General features: G+C 44.7%; 1 protein-coding gene across 1 annotated transcript; it reads right to left on the reverse strand.

Annotated features, from left to right (window-relative positions):
* Positions 1–1,306: 1,306 nt before the first annotated feature.
* LOC100771784 (sodium-dependent glucose transporter 1C) lies at positions 1,307–19,329 on the reverse strand. Its single transcript, XM_027402264.2, has 5 exons — positions 19,111–19,329; positions 18,827–19,021; positions 9,855–10,023; positions 4,282–4,398; positions 1,307–2,235 (listed from the first exon to the last, which is right to left on the reverse strand). The coding sequence occupies exons 1-5, from the start codon at positions 19,327–19,329 to the stop codon at positions 1,307–1,309; spliced, it is 1,629 nt and encodes a 542-aa protein (XP_027258065.1).
* Between the last annotated feature and the right edge of the window lie 261 nt (positions 19,330–19,590).

Raw genomic sequence — 19,590 nt, forward strand, 5'->3', positions numbered from 1 at the left:
GGGCTCCTCTGGAGGAAGTGGGGCTCCTCTGGAGGAAGTGAGGCTCCTCTGGAGGAAGTGGGGCTCCTCTGGAGGAAGTGGGGCTCCTCTGGAGGAAGTGAGGCTCCTCTGGAGGAAGTGAGGCTCCTCTGGAGGAAGTGGGGCTCCTCTGGAGGAAGTGGAGGAAGTGGGGCTCCTCTGGAGGAAGTGGGGCTCCTCTGGAGGAAGTGAGGCTCCTCTGGAGGAAGTGAGGCTCCTCTGGAGGAAGTGGGGCTCCTCTGGAGGAAGTGGGGCTCCTCTGGAGGAAGTGAGGCTCCTCTGGAGGAAGTGAGGCTCCTCTGGAGGAAGTGGGGCTCTCTGGAGGAAGTGGGGCTCTCTGGAGGAAGTGAGGCTCCTCTGGAGGAAGTGGCGCTCTCTGGAGGAAGTGAGGCTCCTCTGGAGGAAGTGAGGCTCCTCTGGAGGAAGTGGGGCTCTCTGGAGGAAGTGAGGCTCCTCTGGAGGAAGTGGGCCTCTCTGGAGGAAGTGGGGCTCTCTGGAGGAAGTGGGGCTCCTCTGGAGGAAGTGAGGCTCCTCTGGAGGAAGTGGGGCTCCTCTGGAGGAAGTGAGGCTCCTCTGGAGGAAGTGAGGCTCCTCTGGAGGAAGTGAGGCTTCTCTGGAGGAAGTGAGGCTCCTCTGGAGGAAGTGGGGCTCTCTGGAGGAAGTGGGGCTCTCTGGAGGAAGTGAGGCTCCTCTGGAGGAAGTGGGGCTCTCTGGAGGAAGTGGGGCTCCTCTGGAGGAAGTGAGGCTCCTCTGGAGGAAGTGGGGCTCTCTGGAGGAAGTGGGGCTCCTCTGGAGGAAGTGAGGCTCCTCTGGAGGAAGTCCATCACTAGGGGTTGGGCTTGAGATTTTAGACCTGGACACAGTTTTGTTCCCTCTCTGCCTCTTGTTCTGCCAAAAGGAATAAGGTACTCCTGACACATGGAGCCTTTTGCAACCATGCCCACCCCTCCATGGTAGACTGCATCCTTAAAATGTTAGCCAATATAATCCCTTCCTTGGCTTCTTGTCAAGTATTGGTCACAGTCACAAGAAAGAAGGACAGCATTCCACAGAGGATTACCAAGCTATTTATCCAAATCAATGTACTGAGAGCAATCAATGAGGGCACCAACTGTGGTTCCATCAGATATTTCTTGATAGCTACACATTGCCTCACTGCATTGTTCAACAACTTCAAAATCCATTTCATTCATGTTTTTCTCCATCTTTCCATGTGATCTTTTCTTTATGGGCCAAACTTAGAGGGCCAAGTGTTCTGAGCCCCAGAGATATTTTCTTCTTATTAAAATTACAGAGGTAAGGTGGCTAATTTATACATCACAGGAAATAAAACAGCAGTCGATATGGCTGATGCAAAACAGGTGTACAGAATGACTGGCAGATCTGGGTAGTGTCCTTGAAGAATTCCTATTACTGCAGGCATCGCCATTTCTCCTACAGTGCCACCAATGACAAAGAATGCTGCAGATTTCCCACTAATGCTGGTGTACTGCTCAATCCAGGAAACTCCACTGGGAAATGTGGTTGCCATCGAGGCTCCATACACAGAAGTTGCGATCCAGAGACAAAGAGGGCTCTTGTCAAAAAGCACCAGAAAGAAAGATGAGACAAGGCTGCCAATGTTGCTCAACACAATCATGGTTCCAGGCTGTAGGACTGTTGCAAAGAAGATGGCCAGGCCCCTGCAGGCAGCAAAGGTCCCCCAGAAGATGGAGTTCAAGCCAGCTGCTTCACTTTCTGTCATGCCAACATGGGTGGTGGCGAAGGAGAATATGTAAGAGCCAAACGTCACCTCAGCTCCAACGTAAAAGAAGAAGAAGAGGAAGAGGAGACAGAGCAGGGCCCTGTGATATTTAGCTCTTCGAGCTCTCTGACCAGATGCTGTGGATTTTTTCTGCCTTGAGCGTTTAATACAAAACAGACCAAACAGAAAGACAGACACCACTAAAACATACGTGCCAATGGAAACATACGTCCACAGCAGGTTCATGTCCTCAGGTACTGCAAACAGAGAATCTGAGGTAGCTTCAGAAGATCTGTTCATCATTAGAAGGTCAAAGTCAGGCTCTGTGTGGTTCTGAGTAGATGCTGATGTTCCCCAAGCCAATTTAGCCAACAGGGGAGCCAGGAAGGCACCCAAGGCGAAACTGAAGTGCAAGGCCTGCATGTGTGGGGCTCCTTCATCCCCCCAAAGAGCCAAGATGAGGACATTTGCACCTGCCAATGAAACATGGAGAAAATCATCTGCTAGACATAGTAACTTATTAAAACAATAAAAGACCAGGGTTGGAGAGACAGCTCAGCAGCTAAGAGTACTTATTGCTCTTGCAGAGAACCAGAATTGGGTTTCCAGCACCTAAGTCTGGTGGCTCACAAGCCCCTATAACTCCAGTGCCCAGTAGGAGCAGCAACTTCTCACTTCCTTGGACACCCACACTCATGTGTACATACCCACATACAGACACAAATACATACACATAATAAAAATAATAAAAATTAAAATCTAAAGAACATTATAAAAACAAAAATGTTTCATTTCTTGTGGGATAATCTTTTTGTACACTGTGAAGATGTGCCTCCACCTAAGGTGCCTTCTGATTAGTTTAATAGAGCTGAATGGCCAATATCTAGGCACGAGAGAGTAGGCAGGACTTCCAGGGAAAGAGAGGACCTCTGGGAAGAAGAGAGGCAGGTTTAGCCAGCAAGATGTGGAGAAAGTTGCACATAAAGTTTGGTGGAGAGGTAACAAGCCATGTTGCAGAATGTAGATTAATATAAATGGGTTAGTTTAAGTTATAAGAGCTAGTTGGGAACAATCTTGAGCTAAGGCCAAGCATTCATAAATAATAAGTCTCTGTGTTATTATTTGGGAACTGGTGGTCCAAAGAAAGACCAATTACATTCAGTGTCATTAGACAGCAGATGAGCCAGCCGTTGGTGGTGCAAGCCTTTAATCCCAGCGTGCGGGAAGCAGAGGCTGGTGGATCTCTGTGAGTTCAAGGCCAGTCTGGTCTACAGAGTGAGTTCCAGGACAGCCTCCAAAGCAATACAGAGAAACCCTGTCTCAGAAAAAAGAAAGAAAGAAAGAAAGAAAGAAAGAAAGAAAGAAAGGAAGGAAGGAAGGAAGGAAGGAAGGAAGGAAGGAAGGAAGCAGATGAATATGCATTGCACAGTATGAACATGACAGATGTTCTAAGTTATCAAATGTCAGCCTTGAGCTGATTACATAGTTAAAGATCTCTAATGCACCACCAAGAACTATGCATCGTAATGTCTTATAGATGTGACCAAGAGAGTGTGATCACCACCTTCTAGAGCCAGGCGCATTTGCTAAGGTTTTTGCAGAATAGTGTAAATACCACACTGGGGGTGTAATATTTATCCATGTGCTTGTTATTATGTATGTGATAAACATATACAATTAATACATTGCAAATTTTATAATTTATTTAATAAATATATTTCAAACTTTTAACAAATACATTGCACATGTTTAGCTTTATGAACTTGTAGTTGGCAACCACCCCAGATTATTTATTTATGAGAGAAGCACTCAGTTAGAAACTGAGCTCACCCTGTAAGAGCAGCTGCAATGTGAAAAAGCCTCGACTCTGTAGTTCTTTTTAAAAATCAGACAAACACATTAATTCCACTCTGTAATTTTTCGACCAAATGAAGCCTAAAGCATAACAAATTCCGACCTTCACCTTAACACTGCCAGAGAAAGGAGGGGAGGGATAGGAAGCTGAAACAGGGGGCAAACTAACTTCATACTCATTGTTCAAGAGGGTTTCAAAATGTGTGGACACAGCAACCTCTTACATAAACTGAGAAGCGTTGTGCACAACATATATTTCTCTGAACTCAGAAATGGGTGTGCTTTAAGTTAAAGTCTGTTTATATGCTTTTACAGCCCAATTTCAGTTCCAACCTTAGTCCTCTCTAGTAATTCTTTTAATATGATCAAATTCTATCCCAAAATGAAAGCCCTCTAACTTACACCATAATTACCCATTAGGAATGGATCCTTTCACAGTTGGGTACTGAAAATCAATACTCCTCACAGGGAAATACCTTCTACTTCACTTCACCACCAATTATTCAAAACTGTCGCCCTGGTGGTAAGAAGCACAGCAGCTAGAAGGGTGTGCTTACATGACTGACACTGCAGCCATCACATGAGTCCATGCCATTTCATGAGCCTTGCAGGTGCTAGTGGAATTTTATCCGCTTTCCCCAGAGACAACACTCACAGCCACTAACCTGTATCCAGAGCGCCAAATGAAGCACCGAACACAGACATCATGGCAATCAGTAATGTTGCTGCCTTGCAGAAAGGAATGAGATAAAGACCAATCGTGGTAGCCAGCATCGACATCCCTAAGGAGGGGGAGAATGGCAGTTATAGAAACAGAATCCATGCAGTCAGGCTAATGTGCTAAAAGCGAAAATGACAGTCAGGTCACTTACGTGAGAACTGGATCATTTGAGAATTTCTACAAATGGATTATGTCTTGTAAATATGATATTATCTTTATGAATTAAAAGTAATTAAAATAATTTCTGGGCATGGTGGTGTAATCTCAGCATGGGGGGGGCAGAGGCAGGTGAATCATGTGAATTTGAGACCAGTTTGGTCTATGTAGTAAGTTCTAGAACATCCAGGACTATATAGAGAAACTCTGCCTCAAATAAATAAATATTATATATAATTATGACACGAGTGCCATTGTAATACTGTAAACAAATTATAAACACAACACAACAATCTTTCTAACAAATAAAGATAGGCTGAAAAAATTTGCAGGTTTCACATTTATAATCTGAAAGGAATTTGAGGTAACAAAAAGGCAAAAGAAAGTGCAGCTGTGGAAGTTTGTAGTAAAACTTTAAATACGGCTGGAGGTGATGGCTCAGTGAAGTGCCTACTGACAGTAAATGGATCTTACAAACAGAAAATTGTGCACACTTGTCGACCTAGAGCTGAGGAGGAGGTAGGAGGATTCCTGGGGCTTGCTAGCCAGCCAGTCTAGTCCAGATGGTAGAATGCAGGTTCAGTGAGGGACCCTGTCTCAAAATATATACTGAAGGAGCTGCAGAGATGGCCCAGTGTGTAAAGGTACCTTGCTTCCAATACTGATGACCTAAGCTTGGTCCCCAGGACCTACATGCTAGACGGAGAGAACCAGCTCCGCCGTGCTGTCCTGAACTTTCTGAAAGCAGATGTAACCAGATGTGTCCAACAGAAAGTCCTTCCACCTTGACCCCAGCTTCAGGTCAGCATCCAGGCTGCTCCAAAACTACCTGTGTTATCATCCAGGCAAACCTGGCCCCACCCCTTAGGGACCTGGCAGAGAATGCCACCCCTGCATGTATGGCAGGCAGTACTTTGGCTCTGTATGCAGGTGCAAAGGGTCCCTTTAAGAGACAAGCTCTGCCCACTCCCGCTTCCTTTCCTCTTTTCTCTGAAGAGGCAGGCAGATCTCTGTCTGTCTGACCGTCTGTCTGTCTCTCTTTCTCTCTCCCCTTTCTCCCCTCCCTTTCCCACTCCCTTCCCTTCTCCCAGTAAAGCATCCCAAGTAATGTCTGCCTGGTGTGTTTGTCCTGCCATGGGATCCACCAAAGTCCCACCCATGCTATATAGCATAACAACCTGCACTTCGAGAGCCCCAGATGGTCCAACAGAACATGGACGGCAATTCATATGTACCCTGCCCTTTCCAGGCCTTTGACAAGCAGTCCAGCCTTCCCGGGCCTGACAACTACATCTTATTTAACTTGGGGAGCAGTTACAGAAGAGACTACATCACCCCTTATCAGTAACAGGCTGGAGTGTTAGGTTCAAAGAAAACTAGTTCCTCCAAATGAAGGAGCCATTTCCCTATCACTGTCAAAAGACAAATGGCTGCGCAAGGTGCCTATTAGCAAACTAAAGCTCAGGCTGGCCTCCAGGCTCCTTCAGGATTACAAATACCTGTTAAAATCAGAGTGTTACAAAAAGGGATACTCAAGATGGGGGCTGGGATCTGATTGAATGGCTTAATTAAATATCAACCTTTACCTCTACATCAATGTGAACCAATGATTTAATTCATATGTTCTAGAGTCAGTGTGAAATGATATGGCTAAAGAAGCTCCATTTTATGCCAGGCATCCATCTTGGTACCCACCAGCCATTTGTCTCTAGCTCCAGTCCCAGTAACCTTGACTCAGTGACCAGAGATGTACAGCTGTGACTATCAGCTTGTTATCATATGACTAACTGCTTTTTTTTCCTTCGGTAACTTGCTTACACAGATACCCAGAGATTGTTTTCAGCTGTCTTAACCATTTCACTTGGCAGGACAGAACAGTTTCTACTGGTTTGCATAGATATGGAAAGTCTTCAGGTGGTTTTTCCCCTTTAAAAGTCCTTCTCCATACCCCTCCTTCACAACAACCTCAATTTTGGCTCAGACATGGTTCATCCTGCTGGCAGGTAATGATTTTTTTTTTCATTTTTATTGATTCTTTGCGAGTTCTCATCATACATTCCCATCCTGACCATCTTCCTGCCTCCTGTATCTGCCCTCCACCCTTGCAACCTCCCCTGCCAAAACAAAACAAAATTTAAAAGGAGAACCAAAAACCAAACAAAGCAAACAAACAAAAACAAAAAACAAAACAACAGCAACAACAAAACAGAAAATAAACAACTAAACAAAATAAACCAAAAAGAAGAATCTCGCCATTGTAAGACCCCTAGGATCTCAGCCCAGGACCTCGGCCACCCCAATCACCATGCGGAGGTGGAAACTTGATGCAAACAGCAAGAGGCTTTAATGAAAGGTGGACATTTGTACAAATGGGCCTCCTCAGCATGCAGGCTAGAGGGCAGAGCCATCCCCCAGGCACAGGTGTTTTTAAAGGCCAAAACCACAAACTTAGGGAGGGGCCTCGACTCTCTGTCCCTTGAGTATGTGACCAGAGTCATGGGTTCCTAGGAGGCCCTTTGTCTTGAGGGGAGGCCTGGGAATCAGATGGCCTCCTGACCCCCCAGCTGTAAAACCTGCAGACCTCAGGATGTGCTAACTTAATCTTGCCTGAGCAAATAGTAGCTATCTCTTTGTTTCGTAGGGACCCTTAATTGTTAATTGTTGACACACTGGCTAGTGGGGCAATCTGTTTCCTTCATGAGGCCCTCAGGGGAGGATGGCCATCTGGGAATTCTTGGTGCCCAGTTATCTTATGGCCTTGTAAGGGAGTAATTGCTGGCAGCTGGTAAATTCCAGGCACTAAGTCATAGTAGTGGCCTTAGTCGGTTTCTGGGCTATATTTCTTTGCTAAATTTTAAGTCTTTCACCATGGAACCTATAGTGTGGCCCCTAGAGTCACACAGTTTACCCTTTAGCCCATATGTCTTTACTTGCAAGTGTTCGTTGCCATGACTCATTGGTCTGGTTTGAGTTTCTGGCTGCTGTTAAACCACTGACAATGGGCTCTCACTGGGGCTCCTCTTGGATATCCTGCTGTGCTGTGTTGTGGAGATCCTACACTTTTGGATCTGTAGGTGCACCCCCTTCACATGCTCCAACAGCTCATAGATGGGGTGGTGTTGGGGTGGGCTGACTCACAACCCTGGTTCTGGGTCTGGGTGGTAGCTAGGTTGGTCATCTCACTAGTTTTCCCTCATTGTCACTACCTGGGTGAGCGCTCTAGCACTGCCTTGGCTAGCTCACACAATGCAGCCGACAGTAAGGATCTGGATTGGACTAGTTATCTTGCTCTCAGGCCCTTTGGTCCAGCTCACTCACACTCACACCACCAGTTCCAGCTCCACCGTCTTGCCAAAGCAGAGGGGGCATACGAGTGGGGTGGGGTCTGCTCTCATGCCCTCAGGACTGGCTCAGCTGTGTCCCCACAGCAGCAGAGTCAGCTCCAGTGTGCTGCCCTGTCAGGTTGCACAGTTGCTCTCCTGTGTGCTGTAGCTGGTGAGAGACAGGGCTAGTTCTCCCACTCTCATGACCCTGGGGCCAGCTCTCTTGCCTGCCCAGGTGAGGTGCCCACCTGTAGTGAGGGGTGAGGCCATCTTTCCTGACTTCCTCATGCCCATACCTCTCCCCAGTTAAAATAAAATGGTAAAAATATCTGAAATAAATGAAGGTAGCAGATAGTAAGGGAAGTACAAGAGATGTATTTGGGCGTGGGTGTGTCACGCAGTGGTAGGGCACAAGATTAGAAGACACGGGATTTGAGCTTCTCTCACACCAAACTGCACATGCACAAATATTCTTTAAGATTGTTTGGAAATAAGAGGTATTGCTTACTTATTCTCCGTAGAGAGCAACTGTTTACTTATTCTCTGTTTACAGCAACTATAGAGAGCATGAGGTCTTTGTGCTCACAGATAAGCAATAGGGAAACCAGGAATGTCAAGCACACAGGCTGATCTCTTCAGCGGGAGAGATGTGTACCTGTTTCCCACCCAGAAGGTGGGGAGTGGCTGAAAGGTTCAGGCTTTGATGCTGATTGGCTCTACCTCTTTAAGAGACAGACCCCCCCCCCAACAACAGTCAGAGCACGCAAGAAAACTCTGGGCATGCGTGGAACCTCAGTGCACATGTGCAGTCTTCCCTTTAAAAGCTCCAACTTTCCTGCTTCACTCTCTCTCTGCTTCCTCTCTTTACACCACTTCTCTACTCTCTCTCTCTCTGTTTCTTCTTGGCTCTCTCTCACCTACGAGCTCTCTCTGCCTCTCTATGGTGACCGGCTATGGTGGTCAGCCATTACCCCTTTTCCTCTTCTCTTTTAGTCTCCCTACTCTGCTAGTTAACATGTCACATCTTGCAGCTTTCTCTTTTCCTCTTTTTAAATAAAAACATAACAGTAGCTGTTGTTAGTAGCCCAGAATGTCATGTTTATCCCAGACTCTCTTCCCTAAACCTTTATCTTGAGCACTGTTTCTCAGTCAATAGAACCCATCCTTAGGGGAAATGTCACATGTTCGATGACTTAGACCACACTTGACCTTCCCCTACTCCCTTAAGCCATAGAACCCATCTTTATGGAAGAGGTCACATGTACTCTGCAAAAGAGTTTTGATGTAGTCATACCTTAAGGTTTATTGTACACATGGATTGAAATCAGTGTTACCCAGAAAATTTTTTCAAAAACTGTACTGAACTTAAACAACTAAGAAATAAAGTGCCTGGTGTCAGACTTAGCTAACTAACTCATGTTGAACTGGATTTCCTTCTTGCCTTACTTGGATCATTATTCTACCAGCTATGGCATTTGCAGGGTTCCTCACAAGCAATAAACTATTTTCCTTTCTTCCACAGTACTAATGAGAACCTAAATATTCTATAAACAAAATCAATTTATTCAGTCATGAGCATATTAAGGGCTTTGCCATCATTTCTAGAATATGGGAAAGCCTTTGGCTCATCGTGGTTGACATGGAGAAAGTCGGACAGAAATGCAGGCTATAAACAGTTCACTCACCGTCTCCTGCCTCTTCACGTTCAATCCAGAGCCTCTGCCAGGCGTGGAGAGCTCATTTTGATCTCTGTGGTCCTGGGAACCTGCACTATCACCAAATATGCTGAGCTGTCTGGTCAACCAGTGTGTGACCTGAGAGTGGAGCCTCAAGATTGCCAACAAACCTGAGGACTAACGAGTTTCCAGAGGGCTCAGAACAGATTCCCGCCACCAGCCAAGGTAGGGACAGGAACCATGGGAGCCCAGTTGCCAGGGAGGATGCCCACACACTACCCATTTCTGTTGTCGAGTCTGAATTAAGGCTGCGCTTTTCATACTTAGAGTCAAGTTGCAAACAAAAGCTGATGTCTACTTACCCAAAAGTAAAAAATGATTCATACAGTCGAAAAGCACCCCGCCAACTACAGAGCCACACAAGTAGCCGAGGGCACGGCCCACGAATATTTCGGAAAGACTACTGACATTCCGGTTCACATTTCTTGCCAGGTCTGGAAAGGTGGGTCCCAATATGGCAACCGTCACTCCCTGAAATTAAAAAAAAAAAAAAGAACGATTTACTTGGAAACAAGGTAATATGGATTTCGATTTCATTTTTGTTGACTACAAAGAAAGTAAGGCATGGGTAGACACTTACTTTAAGGCCCTTTAGTTAACAGTAAATCCACTTCAACATGAATTAAGTTAGCTAGTGTTGGTCCAAACTCCTAGATTCTGACACCAGGCACTTTATTTCTTAGATGTTTAAGTTCAGTACAGTTTTTGAAAACATTTTCCGGGTAACACTGATCTCAATCCATGTGCACTTAAAGTAGACACTTACTTTAAAGCCCTTTCACAGTAGAAAAAATTTTCACAATGATGATACTAGTATTACCAGATCCAAAGACCCTGGTTGATTTTCATCATTTCAAAACGCTTTTCCCTCCAAAATTATTTAATTCTTCTAAAAATATTAAAGATTTATTTACTTTTATTTTATGTTTGTGGCTGTTTTACACCCCTTGGAACTGGAGTTATGGATGGCCGTGAGCCACCATGTGGGTGATGAGAGTTGAAGCCAGGACCTCTGGAAGAATAGCCAGTGTTCTTAACGGCTGAGCCATCTCTCCAGCCAAAAATGATTTCATTTTTACTGCTTTTTCCTACTTAAGTAAAAGTTAACAAGCAGCTGGAGATAAGCCAGTCTGTGGTGGCACACACCTGTAATTTCAGAACTTGGGAGGCAGAGGTAGGTGGATATGTGAGTTTGAGGTCAGCCTGGTCTACAAAGTGAGTTCTGGAACAGCAGGGCTACATAGAGAAACCAGGTCTTGAAAAACAAAACAAACAAAAAAGAAGCTCAAGTTATAACTCAGTGGTAGAGTGCCTGCCAACATGTTCAGTCTACATTGGACGTCTAGCATGGCAATGTAACAATGACACTACTAATAAAAATATGGGCCCAGATGGAGCTCAGATGTAGAGTGCCTGCCCAACACACAAAGCCTGGGCTTACTGCCTAGCACTGAACAGAACTGTCTGTGGTGGTGCACATCTGTAATCCCAGCACTCCTGGGGTGGAGATAGCAGCATCAGGAGTTCAAGGTCATACTCAGGTACCTAGTAAGTTCAAACCCAGCCTTGGCTATACAAGACCTTGTTTCAAAATAATGAAATAATAAAAATTATAAAATATACATTTATCAGACATTTGAAATATATATTCAAATATATACTTGAAATAGTTTTCTATATTCTGAGATACACTATAATCATTAACATGATAATTTATGTCAAAATTATCAAATTGTTTTCATTTTAAATTTTTATTTCTATTTTCAATGTGTGTGTGTGTGTGTGTGTGTGTGTGTGTGTGTGTGTGTGTGTGCATATGCAAAATGTGTGTGATTGCTCCCAGAAAGCCTGAAGAGAGCTTCAGTTCTGGAATGAGAGTTATATTGACACTTGTGAGTCACCTGACACAGGTGCTGAGAATGAACTCCAATCCTGTGGAAGGAGAATGAGGAATCCTAACCTTCGAGCCACCTTCCAGTTCTGGTCTGAGATCTTATAGTATCAGAACTACAATATGTCTGGTGTTTATGGGGTCCTACACATACAATACATAGACTGTAAGTCATCTGAGCTTGCTCAAATCTACACTCTTCTTCAAAGAAACCATCAGAAGCTCAGAACGTCAATCTTCCTTGCCAAATGGTGCACTCACAAGTACAGCATGGTTTTAATAACAACTCTGGCCTGTAACTGGGTTAGCCTATCTCACATAACAAACAGCCAATCTCATGGGCTGCACTATGTGTAGGCATGTCCAAATGAGACTGTCCGAGCTGAACCAATCACAACTACTTCCATGCTTCACTTCCTTTTTCTGTCTGTATATCTTCCTTTCCCACACTGTTGGGTAGTGTTGCATATTTCCTCTGGTCCTGGAGCTGCTGAACTCATCAATCATGTCTTTGCTCAGATAAACTCTTGCTAAATTAGACATCTTAGCATCATATGGGGAATTGGGACTAGGTCTCCACTGATCATGACAGCACCAAATAATCAAGCAAACGTACTGGCCAGAGCCCCCGAGCCCCAAGATCTCACACAAAGCCAGGGTCAGAAGCAGGTTTCCCCTCTGATTGGATGATGTGGGTGGGTGTATTGAGTTCTTGATTGCATTTGAACATTTTATACCGGACTGAGTCCAGAATGACTTCTGATCTGATACCTCACTGGACTGTATCCAACCAGGGGCCTCAGGCAGATCCCTTAAACAATACACACACACACACACACACAGAGAGAGAGAGAGAGAGAGAGAGAGAGAGAGAGAGAGAGAGAGAGAGAGAGAGAGAGAGAGAGGAGTACGGGAGATTACCAAAGGTTATGGGCCCAGAACCTGTGTACTTCGTGGGCAATGAGTTAATCTTTCCAAGAGTACCACTGACAGGTAGCAGATAGTGGACAGAATTCGGTGCTTTACTTAGATCGTTCACTTGGTGTGGGCATTTGAAAGGTAGGGATCTAAGGTTTGACAAGATCAATGAGGTCTTTTTTCTGTTGTCTGTCTGTCTGTCTGTCTGTCTGTCTGTCTGTCTGTCTGTCTATTTCTCCAAGACAGGTTTCCCTGTGCAGCCCTGGCTGTTCTGGAATTTCAAATTAATCCAAGAACTTTGTAAGAGTCCTTGCACAGGTCTCAAGGGAAAAAAATCTTGTATTTTCCAAAGTCAAGGTTATAGCCTCTAGACAGGAAATTTTGTTCCACTGGTCAGAAAAGACAACTTGGAGCAAACAGTACCTAGTGTTTAGTCTTTGCAGTACTGGGATTGAACCCAAGACCTTAAATATGCCAGGCCACCACTGAGCTAGCTGAAGCTCTGGATTTGCATTTGCTCTAATACGTTATCGAGCTTTTACATTTTACCTGGTATATGCCCAGCCTTTTAAAATGAAAAGTTTAATATCTGTTGCTTATTTGTTGAAGTATGTCTGTCTATATTTGTATATTTAATATGATTTTACATGACTCTATTGCTAAATTAAATTTAAAAAACATTTTACTTAAGAAAATACTATCAGGGCCCAGAGAGATGGCTCAGCAGTTAAGTGCCCTTGCTGCTCTTTTAAAGAACTTGGGTTCTTAATGCCCACATGTTGGCTCACAACCATCTATAACCTGTTACAGGAGCTCCAGTACCTTTTTCTGACTCCACAAACACCATGCATGCATGCAGTGTCCACACATATATGCAGACAAAGCAGTGATACATGATGAATAAAGCAAATACAGATCCACAACTTTTTCTCCATAGGGCTATAAAAATTAAACTTATCTGTTGTGTATTTTGTTTTCCAGCAAGAAAAACAGCTTATGACACATAGCCACTTGTTACCTCATTTTTATAAGTATCTCAAGCCCATTTGTTGAAAACAGCTAAACAGACACAAGACCAAATCTCTGTAAAAGATTTACCTTCTGTGACAAAATATTTTACCATTCTTATCATCAAGAATGTACATTTTTGGGGACTGGAGCGATCATTTGGTGGCTGCTCTCCCAGAGGACCTGAGTTCGAGTCCCAGCATCCACATGGCAACTCACAACTGTCTGTAACTCCAGTTTGAGAGGATCTGGTGTCCCAATCTGGCTTCCATGGTCACCATGCATGCATGAGGTGTACAGACATACATGCAGGCAAAACACTGATAACACTGTAAAAAGTTTTCTTTTTAAAAGAAATTTACAGTTAGGGATGAAGGAAATTTGTAAAAAATATTTTAAACCTAGACATAGCAAAAAGAAAGAGGGGGTGGCATAAGGATTAGTGATAAAATTTTGCCTCCTTCATAGTTTTTATTGAAGAGACTAAAGATAGTTGGCACTATTAGTGAACAACTCTGTATCACATTGGCTTTTAGGCTATCCTAAGAGCACATGTTTCTTTTAGGAGTTATTATCAGTAGATTTAGCAGCCTACACATGACTGGCACAGAATCGACAATGGCAAATTTACTATCCTTGATGAAATCTAAGGTCAATACAGGTTAAAATTCTAATACATTAAAATAAGATTAGTACAAACAGGAAGCCTTGTGTGCAATGATACAAAATGTGCGTTTTGTAAGTAATTTGAATGAGAATGGCTCCCAAAGGCTCATGTGTTTGACTATTTTGTCACCAATTGGTGGAACTGTTTGGGAAGAATTAGGAGATGGTGCCTGATTGGAGGAGGTGTGTCACTGGGAGTGAGCTTTGAGAGTTCAAAAGCCCACATCATTCCTAGTTAGCTCTCTGTCACTCTACCTTGTGGCTGTTGTGGTGTAAGTGCTCAGTAACTGCTACAGTGCCATACCTGTCTACCTGCTACCATGAGGACCTAACCCCTTGGAACTGTAAGCCCCAAACTAGTTTTTTTCTTTCATAAGTTGTTTCGATCATTGTGTTTTATCACAACTTTTTAAAGTAACTAAGGTAAAAGTTGGCATCAGGAAGTGGACTATAGATATAACAGGTCTGACCATGCTGTTTTTTTGTTTGTTTGTTTGTTTTGTTGAGTTTTTTTTCTTTTTGAGGAACATGGAAGATTTTTGGTTTTTGGACTAGGAAAGCTGTTGGATGTTGTGAGTGAGGCTTGAAAGACAGTAGTGTTGAAAGCAATGCTGACTATGGAGGCAGAGCTCAAGAGGCTTCGGGTGGACAATATTAGCAATAACTAGCGACCATTTGGCAAAGGATGTGACTGCTTTTTCCTTGTCTTAAGAGCCTGCCTGAGGCTAAATTCAAAAGTTATGGGCTAATTTTGTTGGCAGAGGAAATTTCAAGACAGCTCCTACTGACTCAGTTGCTTGATTATTAGCAGTGACTTTTATGCAGATCTACAATTAGAAAGAGAAAAAGGAGAAAAGAAATACAAAATATATATATTGGAGAGAAAAGGGGCACCAGGAAATTTAATGTTGGAGCCAGGACATGTGCTGAGAGAGAGAAGAAGAGGCCTGATATGAAATGGAATGAAGAAAGTGGTACTCTCAGGGCAAGACCCAGCCATGCTTCCAATTTATAGAAAGGAAAGCTTAAGCAAATGCAACCCAAAGAAGGGGCCAGGCAGCAGGACTTGGCAGCTTCGGCCACATGATTCTGGCTTTAGAGTCATGAAGGGTACAAGAGTAAAGAGGCTGTGGACTCTTCCTCTGCCACTAAGTAAAGCTTTAAGTAGAGCTGCTGAAGCCAGGCACGTGGTAGGGATTCCCTTTGTGGAAGCCCAGAGAGGTCATTGATGAAGCTGTGAAAGTGAAGCCTAGATTATACTGGAGAACACAGAGTTTTGGAGATGCCAGAGCTATGGGATTTCTTCCAAGGAGAGCTGAAGATAGGGAGAGGAACCATCCCAAGACAGAGAAGTATGTGTTGACAGTGAACACAGAGCTACAGGATTTGGAGTTTGCTCTGTTGGTCTTGCTTTGGTTCAGTATTTCCTCACTATGCACCAATCCTCCATTTGGAATGGTAATGTATATTCTGTGCCATTGTGTGTTGGAAATATGTGATGTGCTCAATGATTTTACAGTTAAGTGTTTGCCTTGAATCTCAGAAAAGACTTTGGATTTTCAAACTGTGTTGAGACTGTGAAAGACCATGGAGACCTTTGAAGTTGGAATAAGTGCATTTTGTATTATGATATGGCCACAAGTCTATGGGGGGCAGGGAGTGGAATGTAGTGGTTTGAATAAGAATGCCTTCCATAGAATCATATTTTGAAACACTTGGGCTCCATTTAGTGGAACCATTTGGGAAGGATTAGAGGGTGTGGCCCGTTTGGAGGGGGTCTAGAACCAGGAAGTGTGACATGGCTGAAGACTTAAGGACAAACGTATATTCACCAGGAAAAAAGAAGTCTGTGAATTTCCATTACCTGGATCATGAACAACAGTCTTGAAATAACACCATAGGTGGTTCCCTCTGACTTTGTTGGAAGAAACCACACCAGTGTTTACACACCAAAATATCAGAGCCCTGAGTCCTAGGCTGAAGACTCTCAAGACTATTGAAACTACACTTCTAGAGGGGACCTTATAGCAAACCTGCCTAGAAATGGTTCTCCCAAGGAGCAGAGGACATCCTAGGTAGGGACGGCCTAAGTCATGAATCAAGACTGATCTGTTACTGCAAAACCTTTTTTTCTTTCCCCATCACTGACTGTCTGGATGCCATCCCTTTCCTTCCAGGGAAGATACGCAGCACAATGGAGGCTATACCAAGGTTAACGCCATGCAACAAAACAAAAAGCAGCAGCTGTTGGGTTTATGGCTAATCAATGCCTCCAAATCAGGAAACACTACCACTATGGCCAACAAACTCCATCACTGTGAATCCCCAGAGAAGGAGGGGAAAGCTCTCTTTGAAATGGTGGACACCACTGCTCTGTGCCTCCTACACTCACTCCATGGGAATATGGCCCTGGATTTCCAGTTACTAACGTAGTCACCAACAAATACAGGGAACTGGTCTGAGTGACATCTGCAAGAAGCTGATCTTGAGCACACAGGGCCAAGAATGATCTATGTGACCACTAACTCAAGGAGGTTGTCTTTCCACTAAATGATCTTATGCACCATTGCATCATGCTAAGGGAGCACAAAAGATGTTATCCATTGGACCTTGTTCAAGAGCTACATAAACTCAGGAGCCAGCACATTTAACTGAGTTCTGCTCAAATGACCCTAGGTAGCCATGTTTTCCAGTCTCCAAGGCCCAAGTTTGGTCTATGGGGAATTTCTCCACTCTGTCCAGCTTTTCTGATTGTTTAAACTTGCTGTCTGACTTGGCTCTCTCCTGCCTTCTGAGCAGTTTCCCATACTTTCCACAATCATACCAAAGCGGCCAATATCCAAATTTAGTTCCAACAACCATGCTACAAATAAGTTAGCTTCCACTGAAGAAAAATCCTAACAGGATTCCTGCACTGGACTCACTCTGGGAGACAGGTGGTGGTGCTGTAGAATTTGAAGTTAAGATTTAAGTTTGTCGAAATGTGTGTTCTAAATCAGGTCTCCTGCTCAGAAGGGTGGGGAGCGCTGGGGTGGCTGAGAACATTCATGCCCATCGATTAGTGAACAAAATTGAGCTTTGGATCTTCTTGCCTGTGTTGTGGTTTTGTGTGTGGTGCTGAGTGATGAAATAGATTTTACTACTATACAAGAGTAGTGAAGCTGAGTGTGGTGGCACACACCTGTAATGCCAGAACTCAGAAGGCAAAGGTAGGTGACTGTCTACGAGTTTGAGGCGAGCCTGGTCTGCACAGCAAGTTCCATATTAGACAGAGCTATATAGTGAGACCCTGTAGGAAAAAAAGTAATGAAAAAAGTGACTGAGGAACTGGGTATAGCTCAGTTGGGAGAGCATGCATGTCAAATGGACAAGGCTCTGGCTTCAGTTTACATCAATAATGATGGTAATAATGATAATGATGATAATAACAACAAATAATGATGCTGATAGTACTAAAAGAGCCAATAAAATAGCCTATGGTTCTGTTGCTGAATGAATGAATCTTAAGGAAACTTCTCACAGGAAAGAAAGGCATAGTGTTTGTGGGAGCAGCAAAGTTGGTTTGCTGACATCCAGAATAGAGTATTGCAAGACTGGCTGTCCAAAGACTTTCTTCTCATGCTAGTTAAGTGTTTTTCTATGTTCCCATGTGTGTTACTAGGATACCTACAAAAAGACTTTAAGTCAGTAGATTTCACAGCCTGCTATCATCCTAAGTTACCATGACAACCCAAACAATAATTCTGACCAATAGGAAATAAAATATTTGAACTCTCTTTTGATGCAATGTTTGGGTTAGTTAATTAGGCTCAGTTTGGTTCCCAAAGACAGCCATTAGGATTGTGCTGAGTTACATGGTATTATTTTCTTGATAACATCATGTTATTTCCTAGTGTGTCATATCCCTTCAAGAGATATAAATAAGGCCAGGCATGGTGGTGCATGAATATAATTCGAGTCCCCGGAGGCTGAGGCAGGAGAATGTAGAATTTGAAACCAGCCTGGGCTATATAGCAAAACTCTACCCTCGCGGGGCGGGGGGAGGGAGGGCCTAATTGTTCCTATCCAACCATCCTTTGTAGTTTAAACAGAAGAACAAAGAGGAACAAAGAATCAGAACCGTGTAATGAATGGAGAGTCTGCTTAGACCAATCAATTATGGTGGTGACAGAAAGCTTTTCAGTGCTTATGGTTTCAATCAGTCTCTCAAAGAGGGGAGAAATAGCTCTGTCCTGGGGGAACCCAACCCACAGCTGCCCCAGGTCCCAATGGCCTAGTAACAGGAAATTTCCCACAGTTTACACAGGCATTGGCCAAACCACTTCATTTTGCTCTAAGAAAACATTAAAGGTGCTGCAGGGCCGGTTTCAATAGAATCGTGGACAGAGTGAGACACATTCTGGCTCCACCACTAAAACACCTGCTTGACCAGGAAAAAGTCGCTGTCCTCTTGGGTGTAGTTCCTATTTGCAAACCCAAGTGGATGGCTACCGAGAAGTGGAAGGGCTAGGATAGTCAGTTTATTGTGTAGTAAGTTATAGTTCGGAGTGCAGTGGCTCTAGACCCAGGCAATGCCAGGGCAGTTTGCTGCATTTAGAAAATAGCACAATCAACTTCGAACTGGACAGTAACCCGCAGTGATTAAATTAGCGCCCACGAGATAGCTGATGGGCCCGAAGGACCCTGTCACCGAACGTGCTGGGAGCGAAAGTGAGAGTCCAGCTGGGGAGGGCAGGTTTCCTGCGGGAAGCTCCTGCCCCAGCCTGGGAGGGGTGCAGCCTCAGCTCTCACCAGCCCCAGGAAGGCGGCATACAGGACCGCGGTGGAGAAGCAGCGCAGCACGCTCCTGGCCCGGCCACTCCTCCGGGAGGTCGCCGCCTTCTGTCCATTCTGCGCCGGGGTCTCGGCCTGGAGGAGCCGCTGTGCGGCAGCCGCGGCCCCAAACCCACGGAACTCCACTTCCAACTCCAGCTTGACCCCTCCAGGCTACTGGTCTCGCCGCTGCTGGCAAGCTTTTGGGCAGAGCCCTCCGGAGCTCGCGTCCTTCCAAGCCCGGAGGTTCCGCCCAGTGTCACCTTCCTCCGGGGACCTGTCAGAGTCAGGCCAGGGAAACTTGGACTTCGTACATGACTGTGTTGCAAGAGGAAGACAGTCAAGCCCCATCTTGCACAAGCCTGCGCGATCACGTGATGAAAAAGCGAATCCAGCCAGCGAGGGCGGAGCCTCCAGTTGAAGTAAACGTGGTTACCCGGGAGACCGCGGGCCAGTGTCTCACCTGTCAGAACCGCAGACATCAGGCCAGTGATGGGTGCTAAGTGGCGGAGAAATTTGGAAGTGCAGCCTCGGCCTGTCTCTCCAGCACTTGGGACGCCAAGGCAAGAGGGCGACTATTTGGAAGTCAACATTGGTTCCATAGCCAAGCCCAGTCTCTAAATAAAGCAAAAAAAGGTGTGAATGCTGGAGGTGTCTGCGCCTGCACCAGCGACCTTGGGAGCCATCTAGCACTTCTCCTGCCCCACCAGGTCCATTGGAAGAAAAATGACTCAAAACCCAGC

Source organism: Cricetulus griseus, chromosome 2, assembly GCF_003668045.3.
Source record: "Cricetulus griseus strain 17A/GY chromosome 2, alternate assembly CriGri-PICRH-1.0, whole genome shotgun sequence".
NCBI classification, from domain to species: Eukaryota; Metazoa; Chordata; class Mammalia; order Rodentia; family Cricetidae; genus Cricetulus; species Cricetulus griseus.

Coding starts and splice junctions, on each gene's coding strand:
- LOC100771784 (XM_027402264.2), bottom strand. CDS start 19,329: ATGTCTGCGGTTCTGACAGGTGAGACACTGGCCCGCGGTCTCCCGGGT. Junction 19,022..19,110: donor TGACAGGTCCCCGGAGGAAG/GTGACACTGGGC, acceptor CGAGACCAGTAG/CCTGGAGGGGTCAAGCTGGA. Junction 2,236..4,281: donor ATTTGGCGCTCTGGATACAG/GTTAGTGGCTGT, acceptor TTTCATTGGCAG/GTGCAAATGTCCTCATCTTG.